Genomic DNA, 24,302 nt, shown 5'->3' with positions numbered 1-24,302 from the left:
GGACACAACCAGCAACTGCTGCTATTATTAAAATAAGCATATACATACAGGTTTGTTGCTGCTAGTGCGTACAGTACTTCTTTATACAACTTGTTTTAATTGTTTGTGCTTTTCTGTCCTTGGTGCTACCTGCTGCTGGAGTCTGAATTTCCCTGAGGTTACCTTCCCAAGGGATTAATAGAGTTCCTATCTATCCTTCTGTTAGTACACTTTTGTAAATCCAGACTGTAGCACTTCCGGCACCAGGCCATTATTAAGTTGGCAGATACAAGTTTGTACTTTGGAGGTGGCCATGGATCTCCCTCATCTAAATTTTGATGAATGCAATAAATGAAAAAAATTGAGAAGGGTGACTCATCAGAACCATAAAAACACATTCAGTCATTACAATCAGCTGAACACACGACCCAGAGAAATGATGTCAGGTGGCTTTTTAATGTTTCCAAAAATAGTCTCTGAAAGTGGGATATGTTTTACAAAAGCATCCATATATCTAACAGGTACGGACTCTTTATGTAAACACAGACTGTCAGACTCAGTGGTGGCATTACAAGACTGAATGCTGAACCCTTGGCAGGAGATAGACCTCAACGGAAAAAAAAGTCATTCATATTGATTACGTAAAATCGTAGAAATGTTACACATTGTTAGCCGAGTAACCTACAGTAGTTGTGCAGAAGTATACACTATCTACGAGTAGATGGACCTAAGCAAGAGTTGTATAACTGCGACGATTAGGTTGAAATCACCGGTAATAATTACTGATGATGTCAACCTCATGACTTGTGTAAATGTTATGACACCAAAGATCAAGACAGGTGTTACACATTTCAGTCCACAAGTTAACACACATTTCAAAATCCATGGCTATAGTTATGACCCCTTGGAAGATGTTGAAATCCAACACAATAACACTAAATATTGTGCAGTCATCATTCTTGATTGCTCTGTTAAAGTCAATATATTTTTCCTTTCATTCACTTTATTTAGGGGCAGATAGACAAAGGCCCAAGGTCTGTCAAATGGTTCGATGTTCCAGTGAGTTAATGCCTGGACACAAAACATCCTCTTCTTTTTTTTTTTTATTGAAGCAGAGTTGTGTCCTCTATTAACGGAATAAGGATGTTTGAAGGACTGTGAGATTTATTAAGGATGAACATTGTGTGTGTGTGTATTTTAGGTGGAGTGACAGAATTTAGGAGCACCATCATCCCAGACTGACATCAATTAGATTCAGAGGTATTCACAGCGGCTATGCCCGCAAGTGCCTCAGACATCTGGGACAGAGGGATTCGTGACGTCTGCTCTTTGGGCCATCAGATGTCAGCCAGAAATTCTTGCAGAAAGAAATTTACTCTGCAGCTTCGGTCTCCATTGCCTGTCCAGTTGCACTCTCAACAGTCTTTGAGGCCTTAAAAAAAACAACAACAACAGGGCAAAGATTTAATTTTTGCAGCAGTTTTCTTGTTTATTAACGGATTAAACATTAAATGCATAGTCCTTTAACTCACCTTCTTTTTCTTCTTCTTCTGAGTCTTACGGCTGGCTGAGCTCTGAAGCAAAGCCTTTAAGGGGGGGGGGGGGAGAGAAAGTGGACAAAAATGACTTTCAGAATGTCACGAGGCACATCACATTATAGATCAAATAATTGCTTTTAGAACGCTCAGTCAGCTAACAGCATGCTTCAGCAGCCGTGTTGCTCCAGTCGTTTATTCTCGGGATGGGATGCAATATCCACCCATCAATCATTTTGTACCTTCAGCTCTGGGTCCTCTACTTCATGCTCGGACTTGTAGAGTTCTGGCTCATAGAGGCTGTTTGTGATTCGCAAAGGTCCGTTGGCCATGAGCAGCACGGTGAACTTGAACTGAGCGACAACTTCACCTGAGGAAAAGACAAGGTTGGAAGTTGCAGTATGAAGTGACGTTCGGTGGAATATTAGCTCAAAGGTTTCAGTTATCTAATACAAAGCCAGACAAGCTCAACATAATGTTGTAGTGCAATTTATGTCATCATATAATTCAAATGCATGGTCCAAGTTATTTCCTGTAGAGTTGCTTGTTTAGACAGACCGAGGCTGATTCTTGGTGAAACTAAATAGCACAAACATCCAAATAACACATTTGTATTGTTTTAGTTTATGTGCAACAAAAACTAAAGTCACAATAATATATATGACCAACTGAGTACCCCGTTTACAGCCAAGCTACGTTCTCAGAGGCCGATCAGTTGCAGGAACATACAATGAAAAAAAAATAAACCTTGGTATACTGATGATGACTTCACTGTGACTGTGTGAGGAAACTTTCATTGAAATAGGTTCTGTAGTGATCAGACATGTTAACACTGACCTGACACTACTCGAGGACAGTGTTTACCAAGCGTTCAAAGGTTTTCTGTCAACAACTCTTTTACACAAAGTGCATGACACAGTAACACACTTTTGTTACCGGTACTATCTGTGTAATAACTTCTCTTTCCACAGATCCAATTTTTATTTGTAACATGTAATCTTAAAAAAAAAAAAAAAGCTGAAATTTATGTACCTTACTTCCTTTTTGTTCTTTTTTTTTTATGAAAATGAAACCATTCATTCGTTCTACTCACTCTCTTTCTCATGCAGCACGTTGAACGGCTGCACCAGCTCATGTTTGGAACACTCCACCACGCCCAACCTCGCCTTGCCCTCTTCCTCGAACGCTCTGAGCAGGCGAACACAGAAGATAAGAACATTTTAAAAAAGATCAGGGGGAAAACTTTGGATAATAAAGAAGGCCTAAACAGATATGCATTTATACTTTATTTAATCCACACAAAAGACTTCCAGATGTTTTCTTTGGGTCTCAACTTATTGATCATATTTTTTTGCAAGAACCAGAAAATGCTGGTTTTCCTGTAACAAGTTCATTTCAGTTGTTTTAAAAGATGCCAACTTTTTCTTCCACTTATTGAGATAAAGCTGGGGTTTTATGATTCTCTGATCAGCTCGACATAAAGCTTGTTTTCTCGTGCTAATGACACCTTTTCTGATTATCTAAAAACAAAACTACAGGCTGTTCATTGTGATTGTGAGGTAAATTAAACTAATCTCTGTTTAATTTTGCAACTCTGGGAAACAAAATACAAAAGAGATCTAATGAAAACAAAAAATAGCACAGGGAAATGTACTTAATAAGATGGATGAATGCATGTCCTCCTAAGGCTTCCCCTGGATCGACATGCAATATTCATAGTGATGTAACTGATGTGAAGTGAAGAGATGCTACCTCAGAGTGAAAGGCATCGTATCAAAGCGTCTCTCCACCTCGCTGAAGAACGTCCGAGATGCCTTCATCTTCAAGCCGTAAACCTTGTTGGGGTCTCTTTTGTACACGGTGGTCCTCTGACCGGCATCTTTTGCCTGAATCCAAAACCAAACGTGAATAAGCTCGCCCCTGTGAGACTTTTTAAAATGAAGAGGAGTCATCTAAAAAAAAAAAAAAAAAAAAAAAAGCTGCCTCTCACCTTTCCCTCTCCGGTGCTGATCAGCACGTCCACTGCGTACACCTCATGCACCTCAAACTCGGCCTTTTCGTGGTCCTTTCTATGAAGACAAAGTGAAAAGGTCACCCAAAGGTTCCCCACTCATCAGGTCAGTGAAAATGTCTCGCTGAGTGAACTCACTTCTGCTGGTCCGTTGGGTTTTGGATGATAGTTTTCTCGCCATCAATCACGTGTTGTTTGAGCTGATGGGACAGCATGCCTGCACAGAACGAAGGAACAAACTGAGTCAAGCACATTACATCTCATTTAGCCCATGTAAGGCGGTGGAGCTCGAAGGTGTTGGCTAACACTCACCCTCGATGGGGGAGCACTTAAATGACTTTGCGATCTTGTTCCAGGCTTCTGTCAACTGCGTGTTCTGTCAGAAGAGACACAGAAACGTCTATTAGAAGGAGAGGGGTGCACTGCGACACGTCGGGTCTGATCGCTGGTCATCGTGGTGGGAGACTCTACCTGGTTTCCTGGCTTAACAAGACGCAGAGCTGCCTCGGCACAGAGGTGAGCTGCTTTGATCACATCAGCCTTCCGTCCAGTCAGAGGGTTTTCCTAAAGAAACAAGAGGTGAAAAAAACAAAAACATTTAAAATATTGAGATACCCATGAACGACATCACAAAAGCTAGGTATGTTACCAACCCAAACTTAGGTCAAGTCAGATTTGGCTGTTCAATGTGAAGCTTACCTGCAAGCTGAACCTTAAACAGATTTTTTTTAAATCTTGTGGGCTTTTCTGCCTTTATATATACGCGTGAGTGAGAACATGCGGGCAAAGGGCCTCAGGCTGGAGTCGAACCCAGGCCATCTGCGTGAGGACTATGGCCTTCATACATGGTGATGCGAGCGCTGCCACTGCTATTTCCCCCCTCTTTATGTTCCAGGTTACATCCCTGTATTACCTCATATCATTGAGAACAACTGATGGGTCATCAGTCACCTGAGAAACAACCTGAGCTTGAGTTTGCCTAACTGCCTGTCCACTCTCCCTGAGGCCACACCGGACACACTGGGAGAAAGATGGTTGTCAACATTGGATTGCTGTGAGGGTGTTCAACAGGTTGTCTTCATATATGTCTTTAATTTTTGGAGGGGAGAAAAGGAGAGGACTATTTTTGGAATATCCAGCTCCCACTCAAAAATTGTGTAACTATAAACGGTGAAAAATTCCTTCTCTTGCCGAGAAGCTAAATTATCTGCAGCCGGTCCTAGTGGTTAGTTTGCACGCACCATAATGAGAGGCATCTCTATCCATTGTCCTATCTGTACATTAAAGGCATAAGCAGCCTTCTTAAAAAAAAAGTGCAGCTACAAGATTGATCCTCTTTAAACTTCAACCTAACGTACAGAGAACAGCTTGACGGTGGACATGAGAGTCCATAAATTGGGGGCAGCCCTAGAAAAATCATGGCTCGTGTGCAAATGGTTGCCAAAATCCAGGACTATTTTCCTGTAGAGAACCTACCTTGGTCACACCAACAACGAAGCTGTGAGCCACGTTTGAGATGAAGCCATCAACATGCACACCCAGGTCACTAAACAAAAACACCAAGAGAAGATTAAGACAGGGAAATAAAACATATCCCATCATTTATCTAGTGCTGAGAATCAGCAGGAATACATTTGGTAGCTTACATTTTGACAAGGTCCCCATCCTTCAGTACGACATCAGGGTCGCTCTTTAGGGGGGAGTGATGGCATACGCAGTTGTTAACCGACACACAAGTAGGAAAGGCGATACCTGGGGGGGGAAAAAAAATAAAAAGGGAGTGAACAATGGAGTGCTGAGTCAGAGACAATTATTTTCAGTGCTGAACGCAGCAAACAAGACTGACCTTTCTTCATTTCCTTCTCTTTTTTGAAGACTTTCCCAGTCTCTGCCATGATGAAGGCATCTCCCTTTTCACACAGGCTGAGCACTGAGACTCCAGCCAAAGCGGCCCCGACCACCGTCTTCAGAGCCTCTGCAGGACAAAAAAAAAAAAAAAAGAGACATCAAGGTGTGATTTGGATTTTTAAATACTTTATCAATTCTTGTTTACGCTGTTATTTTAGAGACATGCTTCTCAGACATGCACGAACAGGACCTGTGGTCATGCATTAGTGGAGAGATGTCAGAGTGGGGCTGCTAGACAGGGAGAGTGCCAGAGCGGTCAGGGGTCCAGTGGCTTGCTCAAGGACAACTCAGCAGTACTCCAGCTGCCAGAACAAATTCTGCATTTTGGTCTGCACTGGGACTAACAACCCAAGTCCCTACACACTGAGCTAATGCCACCCCCGAGGTGAAAAAAGGCATTCTGTTGACTGTTTTCTGGGTCTTTCAGTTGCTCATCTTCCATTAAATTGGAAAGACTAAGTTATAATTGGTCACGGTGACCTCCTAGAGTTCCTGTTTGGGATAGAAAGTTTAGTTCCCATGAACTTGCTCACTCGTAAAGGCTTCATTCATTGGCCGGTGAACACTGCTGCCCTATTCCAACAAGAACCAATCCGGTCATTAAGATGACATTACACTAGCTGGAACTTAAACATTTAATGATTGTGAAACACCCACTGCATGCAATTATTTTAACTCCTACGTAATAGAATTTAAATGATAATTTACTGCAATTTGATGTTGAGCTGTGGTCATTTTTAATAGGTCCAGGTTACTGATAGATTACAGAATCGGACAGTTTAACACAAGGAAAACATCAAATTGACGATTTTAAACGAAAGGTACACAGCTCATTATAGATCATAACAGGAATAGTTAGTATTGGATTGAATAGTTTAGCTTGTCATGTCAACTGGCAGGAGGGCAAGCTAATGACAGTCAAATATAAATGGTAAGGTTGAACATGTCGCCTGACAGGTGTGAATGTGTGAGTGACCATGAACTATATGAACAGGTTGTCTTTGCTTAAAATCCTTTAGGTCCATCTATTTCATAAATGCCGTGATCTAAAACAGAGACACAAGTGGGTTAATTATACTATACTTACATTTAAAAAAAGACTTCACATGAGGACATTAAGACAAACAGTTTTCCGATAAGCTCTCAAACATGCTAAATTAATCGTGCCGATTTGAATGTGGTTTTTATGTATTAATTTAAATGTAAACATTTACTCGTTGGAACAAGCCGAAAAGCGTCTTTTAAATTTTGTACATGTCATTGTTATCCGTTAGGTTAGCACTCACGGCTAGCTAACGCTTAGCTCACCCACAATGCTAGCAGCCTAATACTTAGCTCTTAAGCTAACGTGACGATAAACAAATAACGGCTTTAACTAAACAATGATCTGATTAAATATATAGCTACGTTTTTCTTTTAACTAAACAAATGACCGCTTTCTTGGATGAACGAGCCCACGCACAGCTGCGGCACATGGCACAGCTGCTGCCTGGGTTTGATTAGCTGACTCTGCTAGCTAACCTGATACGGAGACTTGTGCACTGTTGAGACTAACATGCACGTGCGACTTACGGTTGGCAATCTCGGCTCCCATCTTATACTTGGTGACGACCAAGTCATCGGCGATGGTCTGCTCCTGTGTCTCGTCATCTCCAGACATGTTGGCAGTGTGTCCGCGAACTCAGAGTAACTTTTCCCCCGGTGTCAGTCAGTCACAGGATGAACCACGCTGCTCTCTGCACCGGCCCGCCCGACCACGACTGGCAGGCGACGGTCACTAGAGCCCGCCCGCTGCCAAAGATACACTCTGCAGTCAAGATAGTTCACCGCCTTCAGTGGCGCTAAACTTGATAACATTTATGAACAAAAAAAACTAAATACAAACGCTTCCTTATAAAGGCTGTGACAAGTAGTTAAAATATAACTGAAGGAGGAAGAGGATGCATAATAAACAGGCCCATTTTATTACGCAGAAACTACATTTAGGACAGAAATAAATAAGTCTGGGGAAGAAATTGCAAAGACATAATACAAGTAAATATGAAATAAACACGGAAAACGAATCTATTTATTAAGCTTATCGACTGTTCTCGCGATACATATAGGATGATTTCTTTTAATGCTTATTTTATTTATAAAATATTTGCTTATTCAATCCATAAGCACGTTGAGGTAGGTCTGGACGAAAACGGAAAAATACGGAAGTCAATCTCACGACCCAACTGTTTCATCTCTGCTGTCTCGCGCGGCAGTTGGCGTGAATACGTCCCTTACGCGTTTACGTGCCCCCATCTCATTCTTTACAGTTCATAGTAGACTACCGGATATGAGTAAAAATTAACGGTTTGTAGTTTGGTGTAAGAAATATTGAGACAGTATAGAAGACAAATAAGTGAGCTCCTAACAAATCAGTGACACAAAGGCAATTGCAAAATAGTTGTATTTAATCAATTTATATATTGTAATACTTCATGTTATAATATATTGACAACATGGGATATAGACACCTCAACTGAGGCCTACTGCAAAATACATAAGAAATACATAAAAACACACCTGTTTTTATTTCAGAAATTGATTGACCATAATATTTCACAGCAAACAATAGTTGTTTGACTGCAACAGCATTGTTTCATAATTTACCAACTTACATTTGCTTGTTTTTACTGTGTAAAACAGTAGAAAGACGTTCAAAGATGTATTTAATACGTTTGTCTTTCAATGTTTATTGGATCGAAGAAAAAGAAAAAGCAAAAAATCATCACAGAAGTTCCAACATATTTGACCGTAACTAAAAGAACAGTCTCAGTCCCAGGCCACATTATTAAGTGCGTACAGCATCTGGCTTGATGAACAGTCTGCTGTGCCAGTAGTCGGGGTTGTCAAAAGATGTGTTGCTGCCATGTTCCCCCATGCCAGCACACACCTTGATGTATCCCCCGATCCCTGCACACCGGTCGTTGCATGTCTCCTCAGGAACAGTCCTCCCCTTTAGTGGGAGGTTCTGGTAGTCTGCCTGCTCCCACCCACTGGGCATCACTCCAAATCTGGTCATCTCCTCATACTCCTCCACCTTTTCTCCTCCAGCTGTGAGCACATCTGGACTGGGTATAACCGTACTGCTCAGATCCCCCTGAAGTGGTTGTTTATTTGTGTTGTGGTGCTTCTCCTTTTCCTCTTCTTCCTCCATATGCTCTTTTTTCAACACCTCCACTATTTGGTCTGTCTCCTCTGTCACAGCTACAGATGTTTGACTCCCACTTTTCTCCCGTGCTCGATCCTCTCCCTCTTTGGAGTTGCAACGCCTGATATCCATGTATTCATACCTGCCTATCCCTTGGGCTTCATCACCTTGGTCACCCACAGGTCTGATCCCGCTATCAAAGTCTTCAGATAGATTATGTTCTTCTGTGGAGTCTCTTTGATCAGCACCAGTTTCCTTACAAGCTTCCTCTTCTTGTTTATTCATCAAGAGTGAGATTGAAGCCAGAGTTTCCACTAGTGCTTTGTGCTCTATAGGTAAGGGAGCCATGGAGGTTGGAGAGGATAAAGGTGAAGATTTAGGATTAGGTGCCACCGAAGGACCAGGGGAGTTGGCTCGTGTTAAGACCACACTTTTGGAGGAAGACTCGTTGCTCATGATTTCATACTCCTGAGAGGGGTTCATCACCGTGAGAGACAGATTATCCTTGCGTTTTGGTTTTCTTGGCCCATAATTAGAGACTCTACAGACTGTGACAGAATGTTTAGAGAGAAAAGAGCAGAGGAAGAAGGCTTGATTATGTATCCTTATGAAATACATGTATCAGCCATGTTCAACAGAAAAAAAATCTGATCATTCAGCATGCTCATATCTTACTGCTGATTATTTACCTCTCTCTGGAGTAACAGGTGACCCGGCCAGGACATAACCAAAGTGGTCTACCTCGTCCTCGTCCTCCACTGTCCACACCTTATATGAGCATGGACTCGATGCTGTCGAGAGTTTCCTGTGTCGGCCGATGGATATGCGAGGATTTCCCCTCTCTGAGCCAAACCTGGCTCTGTGAAAACTACTCCCACATTGTAAGCCTTCCTCACGTAGCTCGGCCTCTCTGCCGCTTCCCCTAACTTCTGATCTCTCTGGCAGCGTCTGCACTGAACTCAGGCGAGACCTCTGGAGCCACAGCTGAGATGGAGAAGCAGAGACTTGGACTGATGCAGCAGTTATTTCAAATAAATCGTATTATCTTTAAGCAACACAAATGGACCTGAATTTCCTACAATTCCTCCTGAAAGTGATGGGCAGTAACATTTATTTGAATACAGTATGGCTGGTAGCACAAAAGAAGAGTGTTAGAACTAAATATATCTTTGCTTGCATGATGTAAATGTGAGTCATTTTCACCTGGCGGATGCTTTCCACAGGGCTGGGGGTCATCGGTATGTACCCAGTTGGGCTGGCCTGAGAGGTGCCACTCTGCAAATGATGGAGAAAATAGAGTTGTTTGCCACTTCCTGATCCACTCGGTCATAAGAATTCAGAGAGATGGTCATAAAATGTTTCAGATGTATTTCATTACCCTGCTAGAATTTATCCTGGACCGAGACAAACTCCAAGATGGAGAGTGTTGGAGAGGAGGAGTAGCCAAACCATCCTCCAGTCCCTCCTCATCCTGGTCTTCAAAAGCTGCCTCTAGAAGCCCTCGCTCTGATTCTCTTCGATGGATCTCTCCTGACGCCATTTCTACTTCCTCTGACTGCAGAATAACACAAGAGTCGAGATTTTGAGGTCAAATGAAGCACCAGTGGATTTGTCTCACAACAAACGAGGACGATATTGTCACCTTGATGACTAGATATCGAGGCGGGTCTCTTGCCATGCGAGTAAAATCACTGGCCAGCTCTTTAAATGTTGGCCTTATGTTTTCATCGATCATCCAGCCTGAAAAAAAGAATTTCAACAAGTCACATCACGCATGTGTCTATTTGTGCAGACTGGCGGAAAGTCTTTTCACACCTACATTTAACCATGACCATGTAGACATCTATAGTGCAGATGTGGGGCTGTGACAGTCGTTCGCCCTTCTCCAGCAGACTTGGCACTTCTTGAGGCTGCACAGACGCATATGGCTCCATCCCAAATGACATCATCTCCCACACTGTCACCCCTGTCCAGAAAGAGACACACACTCATTTGAAACACCTCTCTGGTTAAATTCACAGACAGCAGCTTTCGAGGGCAATTTGGATATTGGCACGTAGCCTCTTACCATAACTCCAAACGTCACTCTGATGAGTGTATCTTCTAAACAGGATGCTTTCAAGGGCCATCCATTTTAGGGGAGTCTGGATAAGGTGACAGATTGCAGACAAGCTGTACAGATTTATACTATTACTGGAAAACCCTTTTAAATGGGACTTCAGTTGACTGAATGAGTCATAACAACCTTGGTGTCGGTAAAGACGTATTTCTTGTCGTCGGGGTAAAGGAGGTCTGCCACACCATAGTCAGAGATCTGGACCTGGTAGTCGTTCTTTAGTAGGATGTTGCGAGCAGCGAGGTTCCTGTGGACCAAGCAGTGCTCCTCCAGGTAGTACATACCCTAAGACACATTGACAAATACTCTATATGTCTTTTAACAGTTGTTAAAAGAAAATTAAAAAAAAGAAAACAAATTCACCCACCTTAGCAATCTGCACACACCAGTTGAGGAGACGCTGGGGGTCCAGACTGGTCTTGTGCTGCCTGATGTGCTCTAGTAAGGAGCCCTGTGAGCTAAGCTGGGTCACAAGTTGAAGAGTCGGACCTGGGCAGATGCCCAGCAGCCTCACAATGTAGGGATGGTCCAGGCTGCCCATGGACAACATATGCTACACAGAAACGTTATATAAACAATATACATTTTTTTAGGATGTAATGTTGCTCTTGTTGTGTTAATTTTAAATAAAAGGGATATCACAATTAAAAGCGACAAACATCTCTCTTAATATTCAAACATGTAAATTTTTCTTCTCTGCTATGCCTGGCAAATGGTTATTGCTCAGAGGTTTAAACGTCTTTAAAGAGTGTCTGAAGCTCAGATTCTCACATCAGTGATCTCAGTGAAGGTCTGTCGGCCTGAGGTATCCTGGATGGTCTTAATGGCCACAGGGATCTTTACTGTCTCTCCCTCTGGAGTCCAAAAACCCTTCAACACAATTCAATTTACAGCAGGAGCAGTCAGGTCAGTAAATATGAGACTTGTTATTCTTAGTCTAAAAGGAAAATCCATAATGAGCAATTGGCTTTCCAAAATTAAAAGTGGATGATTAATACCTTGTTCACCGTGCCAAAAACTCCTGAGCCAAGCGTTTTAATCTTTTTCAACTCTGAGGGTCTCAGGATGCGGGCATGAACCCTGGTACCTTTCTCCCCAGGACCCAGTGGTTCAAAGCTCTGCCAAAAAAACAAGAATCATTCACAAAATTAATATTTTTTTTCTTGCTGCTCACATAATAGCTCATGAGGCTCGATGGTCTTGGAAGTGTCACCTCTCCGCTCTCCAGGTAGCGCCTCATGGCTCTCTTGCGGCGAATGGCCAGGCCTCGGTGGTACAGCAGGCCCAGGAAAAACAACACCAGGCAGAAAATCAAGCCGGCTGGGACACCTAAAGCTATACCTGTGATCTGACCACTGCAGAGGGTAGCAGAGAGAGAGAGAGAGAGAGAGAGACTTGATAAACTGCATGTTTTATCAGGTTATTCCTTAAGCAGTATACAAGTATGACATTTGTTCATGCACATTGGCCCGAATTAGACACATTCACAAGACCGTGGACAGTGAGGCTGGGCATTAATGGAGACTTTCTCAGAGTAGGGCTGCGTCACACCGCTACAAAGGTGGAGGCGCCAGAGCTGTTTCAGATCAAGTGCCTTGCTGAAGGCCGGGCACCTCGGCAGTACTTCTGAAATGACCCGACACCTCTCCAGCCACCAGACCAACTTCCATTGTTTGGTCCGCACGAGGGCTTCAACTGGTGACCCTTCGGTTCCCAAAACAAAGTTCCTACAGACTGAGCTACTGCCGCCCAAAGTGTCAATAAACATTCACACTAGCAACAGCAAAAAAGTGCCACGTTGGTAAAAAAGAAACAATTTTTAACAGGATACAATTTTAGATTTACCATCCACAGTTTCTTATTTTACTTTACATTAAAATTGACTCTTTTTGTGAAAGATTTCAGGGTTCAGGGTTATACTCAGAGTTTGTACAACCTCCTTTCTGAAATGGGCTCCAGTTGGATCAAACATCCTGCCATGTAGTGTTTTATGTTCACCAGCAGGGGGAAACACTTACCTACTCACTGCCAGTCCCGTTGCCTCGAAACAATACTTTAATCCTGGGCCTGAGCATCTGTAACGTTTTAAAACATCATTATCTTCAACAATCCCTGAATTTTGTGGTGCTACACATCTGTAGATGGACAGATTAAAAAATAAACACACATATTTTGGTTCTAGCCTCACCCCTGTGTGCAGTTGTGGTGACACGGTTCACAGTAACCTTCTCTGTTGGCGTATTTAAAGATAAGTCCCCTCTGACCGTCGTTCACTCCAGTGGGACAAGAGGACATGCAGTAAGGACCATCTTGAAGGTGGGCACATGCCTCACACTTGTCAGCACCCTATAAAAAGAGGAATGGGAGAAATGGAGACATAGGAAGAGACATTATGTATACAAATTTACAAAAATGGACAAAAAGGTTTGCTTAGGAGATACAAAGTCAATTTTTATCATTAATTTAATCGATCTGCATTTTATTTTTTCCTCCAAAGCAAATCATGTTGAGACATTATTCCATTTTTTTATGAAGTTGTTCTCAGCTTGTTTCCAGTTGTAAGCTTGGGTTCAGAGTTGGGCTGACAGGATAATAAGCGTCTGATGTAAAATATTACTGATTTATATTTTTTTTAAGGGAGAGACCCACTATCCAAATGTAATATTGTGTTCCATATATGTAACATTGTATGTTAAATGTTTGACTGTAAAATTCAGAACAAATACAGAAAATTATACAAAAGACTTGTTAGGTTTTTGTCTTGACCTCAAATATTATTAGCCAAAAAAATCTAGATCATCAAAAAAGCTTTCAGCTCCAGTGTAAGATAAAATAAAATAATTACCGGTCCAGTACAGCTGGCTCTCCCGCTCTGAGGCTTACACTCTGCATGGCAGGCAACACACTCACCATCAGGTCGGGCAAATTCTCTCTGAGTTCTTGGAACACAATTTTCCAAAAGAATAAAGTTAGATAAGACAGATGGATTCAGTAAAAAAAAACAGAATTAGTGAGGATATTAACATATAAATGTATCCACTGACCCAGTGAAAAAATTGCAGCTGCTAATGCATTTGCCCTGTCGACTGTAATTTCTGCAGGAGACACACTGGTTGGGCCCCGGGCCCCAGCAGCCTGAGTCTGAACACAGTGGGTCACACACGTGGCCCTCTGCAACTGTGCACACACACACGGTAGGAAAGATTCAGGAAACTGCTGCAGCAATATAATTATTTTTTTTACATTTTATTCAAACTAATGAGGATATAAAATAAAAAAAAAATGCAAATGTAGATTATGTAGGAGCCTCACCACACTCTGCCAGTGGCCTGTTGTTGTTTAGGTTGTTGACTCGAACTCTGCGGCCTCTAAACAGCTGCGCCCAGTTGACAGTGTGCTGGTAACAGAGGTTGGCATTCTGACTGATGTAAACACTGCCATCACTGATCTCACGGAGAGAGCGCAGACCCAGTGAGGTAAGAGTGGGGATGTGCATGACCATGAGAGAAAAACGCCTTCAGATAATGTGTTAGAAGGAGGAAAGAATACAGAGATATAAATTAGAATTAGAACTAAAAGAAAAACATGAACTCAAAAATGAAAATAATCTGAAAATTCTATAACAGTTTGAAGCAAAATGGCATGCTGCAGCTTGGATCTTTCTTATATGGGTCACATACATCAACACAGTTACCAGTTCACAGCTTTTAAGCATAGAGAGACAAGAGAGAGTGCATAAAGTACATTTTTATGACATGTGAATGCAGAGAGCAGCTTAGAGCAGACAGATAGAGGAGTGTGGAGTATGACACAGAGCAGTGATGACACATGCTTATGCAACAAACTTAACATCTATGCAGATAGATATTAGTTCAGCCAATAGCACAAGCATACAGATGTGAGTAATATAAAACCATTGAGTTTTTAGTGCTTTTTGAAGTGTTTTTCAAATGATGAGGAGACTCCATTTATCCTTTATGTTTATCGTCTTGATGGTCACATAAACAACCTTAAGCCTTACTTGTAGAGTGACCTCCCTTGAATGGTTGTCAGACTTGAAAAAACAGACAGATCATTCAGTTCTTTGGGCCATGATTGGATGTTCAGGATATCTGATGATAAAACAAGAGGATTGTGTTAAGGACCCATATGTAACATATCTACTGAATTATATCATAAAATGACCTTACTATATTATCAGACATTAAGTTAGAAGGAACTCTTGAACTCGAGCCACTCCACAAATGGAGGGGGGTGCTCTGAGGAAAGGACTTCAGATGGACAAACATTTAATAGGAGACCGTCTTCAAGAAAGGAACCAAAGAAAAATACTGGAGCCCACAAATCACTTCTTCAGAGTCAACCCATTTGATTCAAGATTTTTTTTTTTAAAAAGGGAAGCGCAGTCGAGTCCATGTCGGAGAACAACACAGAGAGCATGAGGCTTATTCTGAGTCATGTTTACTCAGATACAGCCATGAAACTCTGGGAATTCTCCATGATGAATGCTGTCAATGTTGTGTACCTGCGTGCTTGTGCTCGTACATGAACTGTACCGTGCCGAAGCACAACTCTTCCAAGCGTGCCAGGGCCAAGGAAGTGTGCCATGCTTGAGCACGGTACGGAGCGATCAGACAGGTCAACTGAACTGGACTTGGGATTAGGGGTGAAGCGAATTGCCAGTGTGATCGCGCCCTGATTCTACCCGACCTAAAAAGCCTCTGCATTTTTCCAATAATCGCAACGACCAGAAACATGGTGAAAATTTGATAAGTAGATGCACAGTTGATGATAGATGCTTTTAAAAATGGGATGAATTAAGAGGGCAGAAAGGTTTCTAGACCGATGCAGACCGAAGCTTCCGTGTCCGCTGCACAGCAACCCATGTGCACAGCATCTCTAGGAGGGAGGGGGAGACAGCTCCCGCCAATGTTTTGAATTTGGACTTTGATACCCACTTTAGACAATTACATATTGCTCCTTAAAAAAAATTCACTGAATTGTGAGCAAGAAGGCAATCAATTTAAAAGTGGGTGGAACACTTATCAACCAATAAGTAAATACAAACCTGTAATTTCTCTGACAGTGCTGAAAACGTCTAATTTTTTGGCATCCAGTGGCGGGACGTTCTTAAAGTCGTCACTGTGAAGAATTGAAAACAAACAATAAAATCAAGCTCACTGTAAAGCACTGTAGGCTAAGAATCACCTGACGTTAAAGCCCATTACCCAAGAATCCCTGTGACCAGGAAGTGAAGGCTGCCCTGGATCTTGGTGCAGTTGATGAAGCTGTCGATATTGCTGGAGTCTACAGTTTGTCTGTGTTCAGCACCCGTACCTTCACACACTACATGGAACACCAAGCACTATCATTAGCTCAGGTGAGAGATAAAGGCAGTGTAAGAGTTTTTCGAAAACGTTTGGTTCTTTCCACCTTTTGGGCAGAGTCCACTGCAGTGCTCACACTGCCTCTGACCCTCTCGCTCCACCTCCATCTTGTCTGGAGGACAAACACTCACACAGGAACTACCGTCCACCACGAAATGGGCTGCAAAGAGGGAGACAGAAAAAAAGGTTGATGTTGATGGAGTTCAGGAGAAAGAAAACAATCAGGATATTTAAGACCTAGCATAATGTCACGTCTACCACAAGTATTTCATCACTGAGAATATTATGATGATACAGGGAAGTCAAATGAAGTGCCAAGACTGAGACGTGTACCCTATGCAAACAAACACAAATAAACAAACATCTGTCACTCACTGGGGCACTGGGAGACACAGATGGAGCCATACTGATATTTGGCGTTCGGGTTGGTCTCCATGTGAAACGTCTGCTTGTTATAGATCAAAGTCTGCGGACACTGAGGCACGCAAGCTCCTGAGTCGTTGAAATGACGGCATGCCTAGGACACAAATGCACAAACATATCCAGATGGTTACATATAAGCACATTTCTTTGCTAAAACTAAAACTCATCATGTGTAACTTAAGAAAATAAATCGTCTGAGAGGTTTCTATGAAAAATGTGTTTCATGTTAACACCATCCATGTCAATGTTTGAATAAAACTTTTAAAGGGGACATTTTTATGAGAAATCCACTTTACAGTGTTTTTGAACACATATGTGTCTGCGTGTCTATCAAACCACACAATTTGAAATAAATCCAGTCCTTTGTTTGTGGTCTGCATAAATCTTAGCAAACAGAGAAAATCGCCACATTTCAAATGTTCTAAACTTGGGACATCACGAGTTCGATTCTGGTAAAAGCAAAAAAAAATCCCCTCCACTCCCCTGTTTTATCAACCCATTGACTCTAACACCAGCCCAGAGCAAAACTAAAGCGCAGCACAAAGTTAGAGCGCAGGGGGGGTGTTTGAAAGGTGGAAAAAGGGTATAATATGTCCTCTTGAACAGTTTTAGCTGCATGGCTCAGTTTTCTGCCCACCATCTTTTTTCCAGAATGAGAAATAGCCCAACAACTTTTCTACGGCTAGCTGGGGAATATTGTTCCCATATTTTTTTTTTTGCCTCCCTGTTTGAATCAAATGGAGTTTGATCTTTTGTCTTTTCAGAAAGTGTATAGGTCAAATCTTTAATCATGTTTACCTTAGCTATAGTTTGTGTGCTAATTAGCAGCAATTGAGGATTAAATTGTGACGCATCTTAGCATGTTCAGTCCAAGCTCTCCTAGCTAGCATGGCGATATACTCGTCATCCTCTGTTCTCCCTGTTTACTCTGAAAGTAACCTTGGACTGTCATTACGTAATTTAATGTTTAGTATGTAATTTTAAAAAAATAGGTAGGCACAAAATAGACTAATGTTAATAAAGGACTATTTGTCCTTTGCTTTTTTCCCAGCTTACTGTAAATGATCAGGTGCCTCAACAACGAAAAAAAAGTGAAACAATTTTGCACAGCTGCAGTAGTCTAAGTAAGTGGATGGTTCAAGAATCTGTAAGGGGATTTCCATATCACACTATCATCATATCTGCAAAACATTTCAACACTAGATTCCCTTAGAGAGGCCAAAGGAGAATACTCACAAAACAGTCCACGTCCAGAGGCCCTTTACATCCTGCTGCACATTCTATGTGACAGCAGTCCCTCGGGCTCGTCCCAAAACAGCGGCCATTACACTGCGGAGCGCACACCGTCTTAGTCACTGAGACACAGAAAAGAGGTTGGTTGAACAGAGGTCACCGATGTGCGTGTGTGTCTGTGTCTGTGTGTGTGTATGTGTGTTGTGTCTCTCTCTTTATTTCTGTGATGAAGAGAGGCATTCTGTGCAAGAAAAGGAGGAGGAGAAGAGATAAAACACAGAGGGAAAATCAGAACAATTGGGCACTCACAGATCTGGCATTGGTCCTTATTTGGCCCCCAGCAGTAATCTCTGCAAGATTTGTGACACGGGCCTGATGGAAAGAAAGATATAAAAAGGCAGACACTGCTTATAGAGAGGAGACAATTACAAATAATTTGGGCACATAATAAAAAGAACAGATCTCAGACCTCTCTCTCCGTTGTACTGGATGTCAATAGGAGCACTGTTGTTCCTGATGATATCTTGCCAGAAGATCCAGGGACCGTAACTCAGGTACTTGTTGTTAATAATCTGCACTCCCCCCTCGAGAATCTCTGTAGAAATGATGTAAAGAGAGAATAAGCAGGCAGAACACCTGTTAGAAATGTTAACAGCTAACTTTTAAGACAACAACAAAAAGTGTTATCATTGTTAGCTAATTCCAATCATACACATTCATATACCGCTGACGCAGCAGTGGGAGCAATTTAGGGTGAAGTGTTTTTTGGGGGTTTTTTTAATCTCAGTTTTTTTTATGCATTTAGTGCCTTAAACAATTTAGGCAGCTTGTACACCTGAGTATATTGGGTATATTGGGCATGCATCTGTTCTACTGTTTTTCTATACCTGTCAGATTTGCGAGCCCGAGCTGCCGTAGACCGTTGGAGCCGTCTTTGGGGTAGTTGAAGAAGACAGAGAGAGCAAAGCGTCTTTCATAGAGGCTGTTTCCTCTGATGACTCGTAGTTGCCCTAAAGGAATCTCCTGAAAGTGGTTCATAGCAATGAGTACGTAGCCGGTCACCTCGCGGATTGTCTGCAGGGGAAAAAAAGTACACATCTACTACTTGTATATGAAGATCGGTGAAAAAAAAAGAAACATAGAGGAAGATGGGTTTGACCTTTAGGAAGGAGAAGTCCCAGTTACTTTCAATCTGAGTGATCTCCAGGTTTCCCATGATGATCTCACAGCCAGTATAGCGATCCTTTGTCAGGTTGTACTGGTTCTCCTGAGAGCCTGTGGAACTCAGTCCATTCTGCGTACCTTGACACACCACTGATTTAAATATGGAGAAAAAACACATTAGTACAAGTGAAAGAAAACAGGGGGAAAGTCCAAAGGCTACATTCATTTCTATCACCTTTACTTGGAATTTTACATGTTTAAGGACAATGCCAGCAGTTTGCACGTTTATTTACCATTCATACTTAATATCACTGCTAAACTTTATTGCTATCGTAGTTACACCTTGAGTTATTTTTTTACATTTTCAGAAATCAAAAACAAAGCATGCTATGGACAGATTTGCAAAATAGAACAAAATAAAGCACTACATGACTTGCGTCAAAGGATCTCAAACACTGACTGATGGAGACCAGATGGGGAATATTTGAGTGCTATAGGGATATTTGTTGAATCTTTAGTATATGTCTAGGTCTTCCTGACACTCTGTTTACTGCTGGATTGGCTACAGAGTTGGATGTGAAGCAGAGTAAAAGCAGGCAGACTGAAACCCTGCTAGATGAAGCAGTCCAGGCCAGAGGCTGATGGCGGAAAAGGCCAAGGGTCGAGGAGAGCAGGGCTTTTCCCTCACAAAGTGCCCCATTGTGATGAAGTTATAAATGTGGACAGTGTGTCACAGTGAGTGAAGAGTGATGCAGTGACAGACAGTGCTTCTGTGTGTGTGTGTGTGTGTGTGTGTGTGTGTGTGTGTGAGTCTGACAGGGCTGCGTTGCTGTGATCATACCAACAGATAATGGGGCTTGTGTGAGTGGGACATTCTGGCAGAGGGACAGGAAATATCGTGAACGTAAGGAGACATACACGCCATCTTGTACGGACTAACAAAAACTGTGTCACTGTACCTGATGTACAAAGATAGCACACCTGCAGCAGTCAACACATGTCATATTTCCTGTCTGCACAATTGACCTCTGCATTTTTCCAGCTTTGAGGCTTGATGCATCTATTTGCATATTTTTGCAACTGTAAAGTAACACATACCTTCGTGATTTCATTCATTCATGTATGTTTCCTAATGTTAACACATTCAAAGTGTAGCAGTCGAACTTAGAGCTTGCAGAAATTCTAACTATTAAGATTTTCATGCATGCACTTACATGACTGGGGTTGGGGGCTGGGGTGAGCTCTAGTCCAAACAGACTTCTCACACTGGTTCGGTCTTCTTTGCTCTCTTTCTGAAATCTCTCTACAGACTTGTCTCTACTTTTCAAGCTTGCATGGAGGGGATGGCTCTGGGAACACAGAAGCTTACTACAATGCCTCCCGAGGTGTCGTGGGCCGAACTTGACAAAACATTGGTGAAGACTGCTGCCCACTTGATAATCCAAGTGATGGCTGCCTTTCTGTTTTCACTGTTGAGTCTTGGAGCCATCAGGGGCCAAGGTTATGTGAAACATCAGCTTATAAGGGATCCACGGAGTGTTTGGCCTTTTCATTAGCTTGTGTTTTAATTCAAATTAAAAAGAACTTCATTGTGTACCGAAGAAATCCACATGAACCGGAACAGATGTTCTCCAGTTTTTTTTATTTTAATTTTTTCGAGTTCATTGCCATCCAGTTGACATTAATGTCCTTTCTCCTCTAGGACATTGATGTTGCTCTCATGTATCTATATCGGCCTAAAATAGTGATATATTGCCACATTAAGAGCCTTGTTTAGAGCTCAGTTTCAACAGTAAAAAAGCTCTCAAGGAGTAAAGTAAGTGATGTGTGGTCCAAAACAAAGGAAAGTTAAATACGTTTTTAAATGTAGCTCTCTAAAGCTCAGATAACATCAGTGATCTTTATTGTTTCCTCTTACACTGTTCTAATAGAGACTTTGTCATTTCGTACAGCTAGAAGCTGGTTCACGTTTCTCTCACATAGTTAACGAAATGATGACATCGAAAACGCAATAGAAATATGGAATAATACATTCCCCTACCTTCGTGGGTTTGGGTTGATGCTGTTTGGAGCCTCCATACACAAGCCACAAAAAACAATATGAATCGCCACCACTGGATCATGTTGAAGCCGGAAGTAATTAGTGAAATGAAATCATATCGTGCAGGTTCAGGTAGTCCTTTGCACAACCAAAGATATGGGGGAAGAAAATGTATCTCTGGTTGTTCCAGGCTCCAAGATGAGAATGGAAAAAAAAACCGTCTGTCTAGAAGCAGTCAAAGTGAAAGTGAAGACCTAAATAAAAACTTAAAAGAGCAGATAAATTGCTCCAACTGCCAAACTGTTTACTACGAACAAGTGGCAGTTTATTTTGACGACGGGTTTTCCCTCCCAAAGAGACAGTGAGAGAAACACGTGATTGGCCAGGAGCCAGGTTTATTAACCAATCAGAGCTTGGTCCGTCTATTTTTTTCCCCGCAGCAGCCTCAATTGTTGCACTGAACATCCCGTTCAAAAAACATAAAAAAAATAATAATCAATAAGCTACTTAATAAAGATACAGCTGGCTGAATCATATCTAAAAATAATAATAATTGTATTTACTGTAGTGTGACTGAATATTGAGACAAATAAATACAATTGGTAAAAATGAAGAATAATGAGGCTTATATGGCTAAACACCATATATGTCTAATTCTGTGCAGTTATTTTGGCTTCATGTTGTCAGCTGCATGCAGTGTGTGGAAGCTGTGCTGTGGTCTCCTAGTCAGCCCCCAGTTCTGTGAGTGGCTGCACTGTTTCCCCTGTAAAGAGCAGTATTGTCCCCCCCTCCCAACCCCTGTCAACTGGTTAATCACCACTTTGATGCGTATGGAGCAGTGTGTCACAATGGGCACATTGTCAGATGTTCAAGTGACTTCTGAACCCAAAACAAGAACATGCTTAATGTGAGGAAGATTTTCCTCATAGCAAGCAAGATTCCTGAACATGAAACTGTGAGGGAAAAGATGGACACTCACTGATGGATGCTAATCAGTAACTGTTTCTGACAGATGTTCTGCTAATCTTATTTTGTGGGAGACAGAGATGGCTGAATAGTTGTAGTTTGTTGGGGAAAAGCCACTTGTGGAAATGATAGTGAAAAGTCATTATATCATGGAGGACCAGATGTAAAGAACAAGTAATGTTTCCATTGTGGCATTGTGAATGTACATGTGATTACGCCTGTACTATTAAAGTTAACTTGAAGCTTCCTTCCAGTAACACTTTTGTGTCCAGCAGGAGGAGACAGAGTCTGAGGATTGACTGTATTAAAGCTGCTGCAGGGCCTGTGGGAACAGTTTCTACTTTGTTAATATTCTATGATCCATTATATCAAATCTGTTTTGGTATAATTCTCAGATTTGTTGAATGTTTAATGAAGGAAAACTTTAAAAAACCCAAAAACAAAACACTACTCAGTAGGTCAGAAAACATTTTCACAACTGGAGTCAGTCTCCATAAACAGCAGTCAGTGTGAATGTGTCAGTAAGCTGTGTTAAAAGAATTAAGATAAATAATAAATGAGAATCAAGATATGCTGATACCAAGCACATCTTTGTGATTGCTGCTTGCATTCTCTTCAGGTTTTCTCTGTTTTAAAGTCAAGAAAAGGGACCTCCAAAAAGATCTGGTGATTTCATAATTTCTGCTTGGTCGGGCAGTTTGACGACACCACCATGGCGTCAGCCTCAGTGTCCACCCTGGTGGCCCTGTCCTTTCCAAGGCAAGCCATGGGGGTGACTGCTGTGGCCTTTTGCGCTTGCAACTCTTTTAAGAGATTGATGAATTGATTGTGGGGCTGCTGCCAGTGTGTCTGTGCCCTGGTCGAAGGCGTCCCGGTTACGGGTGAGAATCCCAGCTATGGCATCTGCCCTGGGGCTTCTTATTGTAGTGGTTCTGCAGGGGGCCCTTGAGGCTGGTGGCCCCGGGAGCAGCTCTGACCCACATACTGCTGTCACACCCCTGGAGACACAGCAGCACTCTCCCTTACACTGACTTCTGATTGGCTTAGACAAAATGACTCTATGTGGAGTGCAGCAATTCCACAGGAAAACCACCTGATTTTGCCAAACTTCTCTTGATGGCAGCAGTTAAGAAAGGCCAGAGGAGAAACACAATCCTCTATCCTCGTCCTCTAGACCTGCTCTTAAAAAGCTTATAGCAAACAGTGTAGATATTCACCAATCAAGCTCCTAACATTTGTTTTACAACAATCTTCTCTATGACCTAATCACAATCTTAAAGTTCTTAATTCAAATTAGAGATTAAAAATATGTGCAACATGTTGTCTCGCTTGAATAACTGACATTATTGTAGCGAATGTTGAATGTGTAGAGAGTAAAACTTTAAGACTGCTTTTTTAAAAATATATCTTCTGCAGGAGGAAAGGTTCTCCGTGCTCACATTTGAAACATGTATAAGTGGGTGTTTCTGAGGGGTGCAGGTTTAGCTCAGTTGGTCGAGCAGGCGCCTCATTTTCGTACTCTAAGACCACGTTGCACTGGTCACATATTCAACTCCCTGGCACTGTTTGGAGCATGTCCTCTCCCGCTCTCTCTGCACATTCTACCTCCATCTGTCCTGTCCAAATAAATGGCAAAAAGCACCCCAAAATAATCTTTATAAATATGATCCTGTGATATGACAGCTAATTTTGGAAGCCGATCTTGTTCCAATAAAGGATGTACAATACAATTGTTCACCTCAAGGCCCAACTGGGGACAAGAGTTGGAAATTAGCAATAGCTATAAACCCTCTGTGGAGCACATCAGTTTCATACTTTGTATTGAAATGTTATTTCAAATATATAACTATTTTGCATTATCTATATTTAACGACATTTAAATGTAAGAATTGAAAACCTCCAACAAAGTTAGAATGGTGTTTTTTCTGAAGTAAGAGTCATCTTGTACACAGCAGATTTTTAAGACGAACATGAGTTCCATTTCCTTTTTATGAAGGATGAAAATAGAGGCTGATAGGTAGGTAGTTGTTTAGATACCACACCAGAAAGACATTATTGAGCTATTTTTTTGTAATGTGTTTGATCTAAATGGTATTGGAGAATGATTTCCAATCAAGCAGAAAAACAAGCTGAAGACAGTTAACTGATGTTTATTCAAAAGGCAGGTGCACGGAGTGCTGCATGAGTGTTGAAAAATATTCTGGTAATTAGTCCTTCTGATGCTCTTCAGTTCAGAGATCCAATTTAGATGCTTTTGAAAAAGTCTGAGGCACTAAATAGTATTGGAGAATGATTTCCAATCAAGCAGAAAAACAAGCTTAAGACATCAAACCATTTCTGATGTTTGCATAAGAT

At 41.8% G+C, this 24,302-nt stretch overlaps 2 protein-coding genes across 2 annotated transcripts; both read right to left on the bottom strand.

Annotated features, from left to right (window-relative positions):
* Positions 1 to 416: 416 nt before the first annotated feature.
* Positions 417 to 7,205, bottom strand: LOC306833433 (proliferation-associated protein 2G4-like). Its single transcript, XM_079358681.1, has 13 exons — positions 7,006 to 7,205; positions 5,372 to 5,500; positions 5,172 to 5,277; positions 5,002 to 5,071; positions 3,997 to 4,089; positions 3,838 to 3,901; positions 3,664 to 3,742; positions 3,505 to 3,583; positions 3,267 to 3,400; positions 2,608 to 2,702; positions 1,757 to 1,884; positions 1,512 to 1,565; positions 417 to 1,411 (listed from the first exon to the last, which is right to left on the bottom strand). Exons 1-13 carry the CDS (start codon positions 7,091 to 7,093, stop codon positions 1,352 to 1,354), a joined length of 1,179 nt encoding a protein of 392 aa, XP_079214807.1. The 5' UTR covers positions 7,094 to 7,205; the 3' UTR covers positions 417 to 1,351.
* A 654-nt stretch (positions 7,206 to 7,859) lies between these two features.
* LOC306833432 (receptor tyrosine-protein kinase erbB-3-like) lies at positions 7,860 to 21,307 on the bottom strand. The gene is made up of 28 exons (XM_079358680.1): positions 20,982 to 21,307; positions 18,936 to 19,090; positions 18,664 to 18,850; positions 18,246 to 18,371; positions 18,086 to 18,148; positions 17,780 to 17,898; positions 16,496 to 16,637; positions 16,167 to 16,280; positions 15,962 to 16,079; positions 15,802 to 15,875; positions 14,755 to 14,845; positions 14,046 to 14,248; positions 13,778 to 13,910; positions 13,579 to 13,672; positions 12,922 to 13,079; positions 12,752 to 12,808; positions 11,947 to 12,088; positions 11,732 to 11,851; positions 11,505 to 11,603; positions 11,101 to 11,286; positions 10,863 to 11,018; positions 10,686 to 10,761; positions 10,437 to 10,583; positions 10,260 to 10,357; positions 9,996 to 10,172; positions 9,821 to 9,892; positions 9,307 to 9,601; positions 7,860 to 9,165 (listed from the first exon to the last, which is right to left on the bottom strand). Exons 1-28 carry the CDS (start codon positions 21,061 to 21,063, stop codon positions 8,258 to 8,260), a joined length of 4,392 nt encoding a protein of 1,463 aa, XP_079214806.1. The 5' UTR covers positions 21,064 to 21,307; the 3' UTR covers positions 7,860 to 8,257.
* Between the last annotated feature and the right edge of the window lie 2,995 nt (positions 21,308 to 24,302).

The sequence above is a fragment of the Symphodus melops genome, assembly GCF_947650265.1.
Source record: "Symphodus melops genome assembly, chromosome: 13".
NCBI lineage: Eukaryota > Metazoa > Chordata > Actinopteri > Labriformes > Labridae > Symphodus > Symphodus melops.
This window is presented reverse-complemented; position numbering and strand designations above follow the sequence as displayed.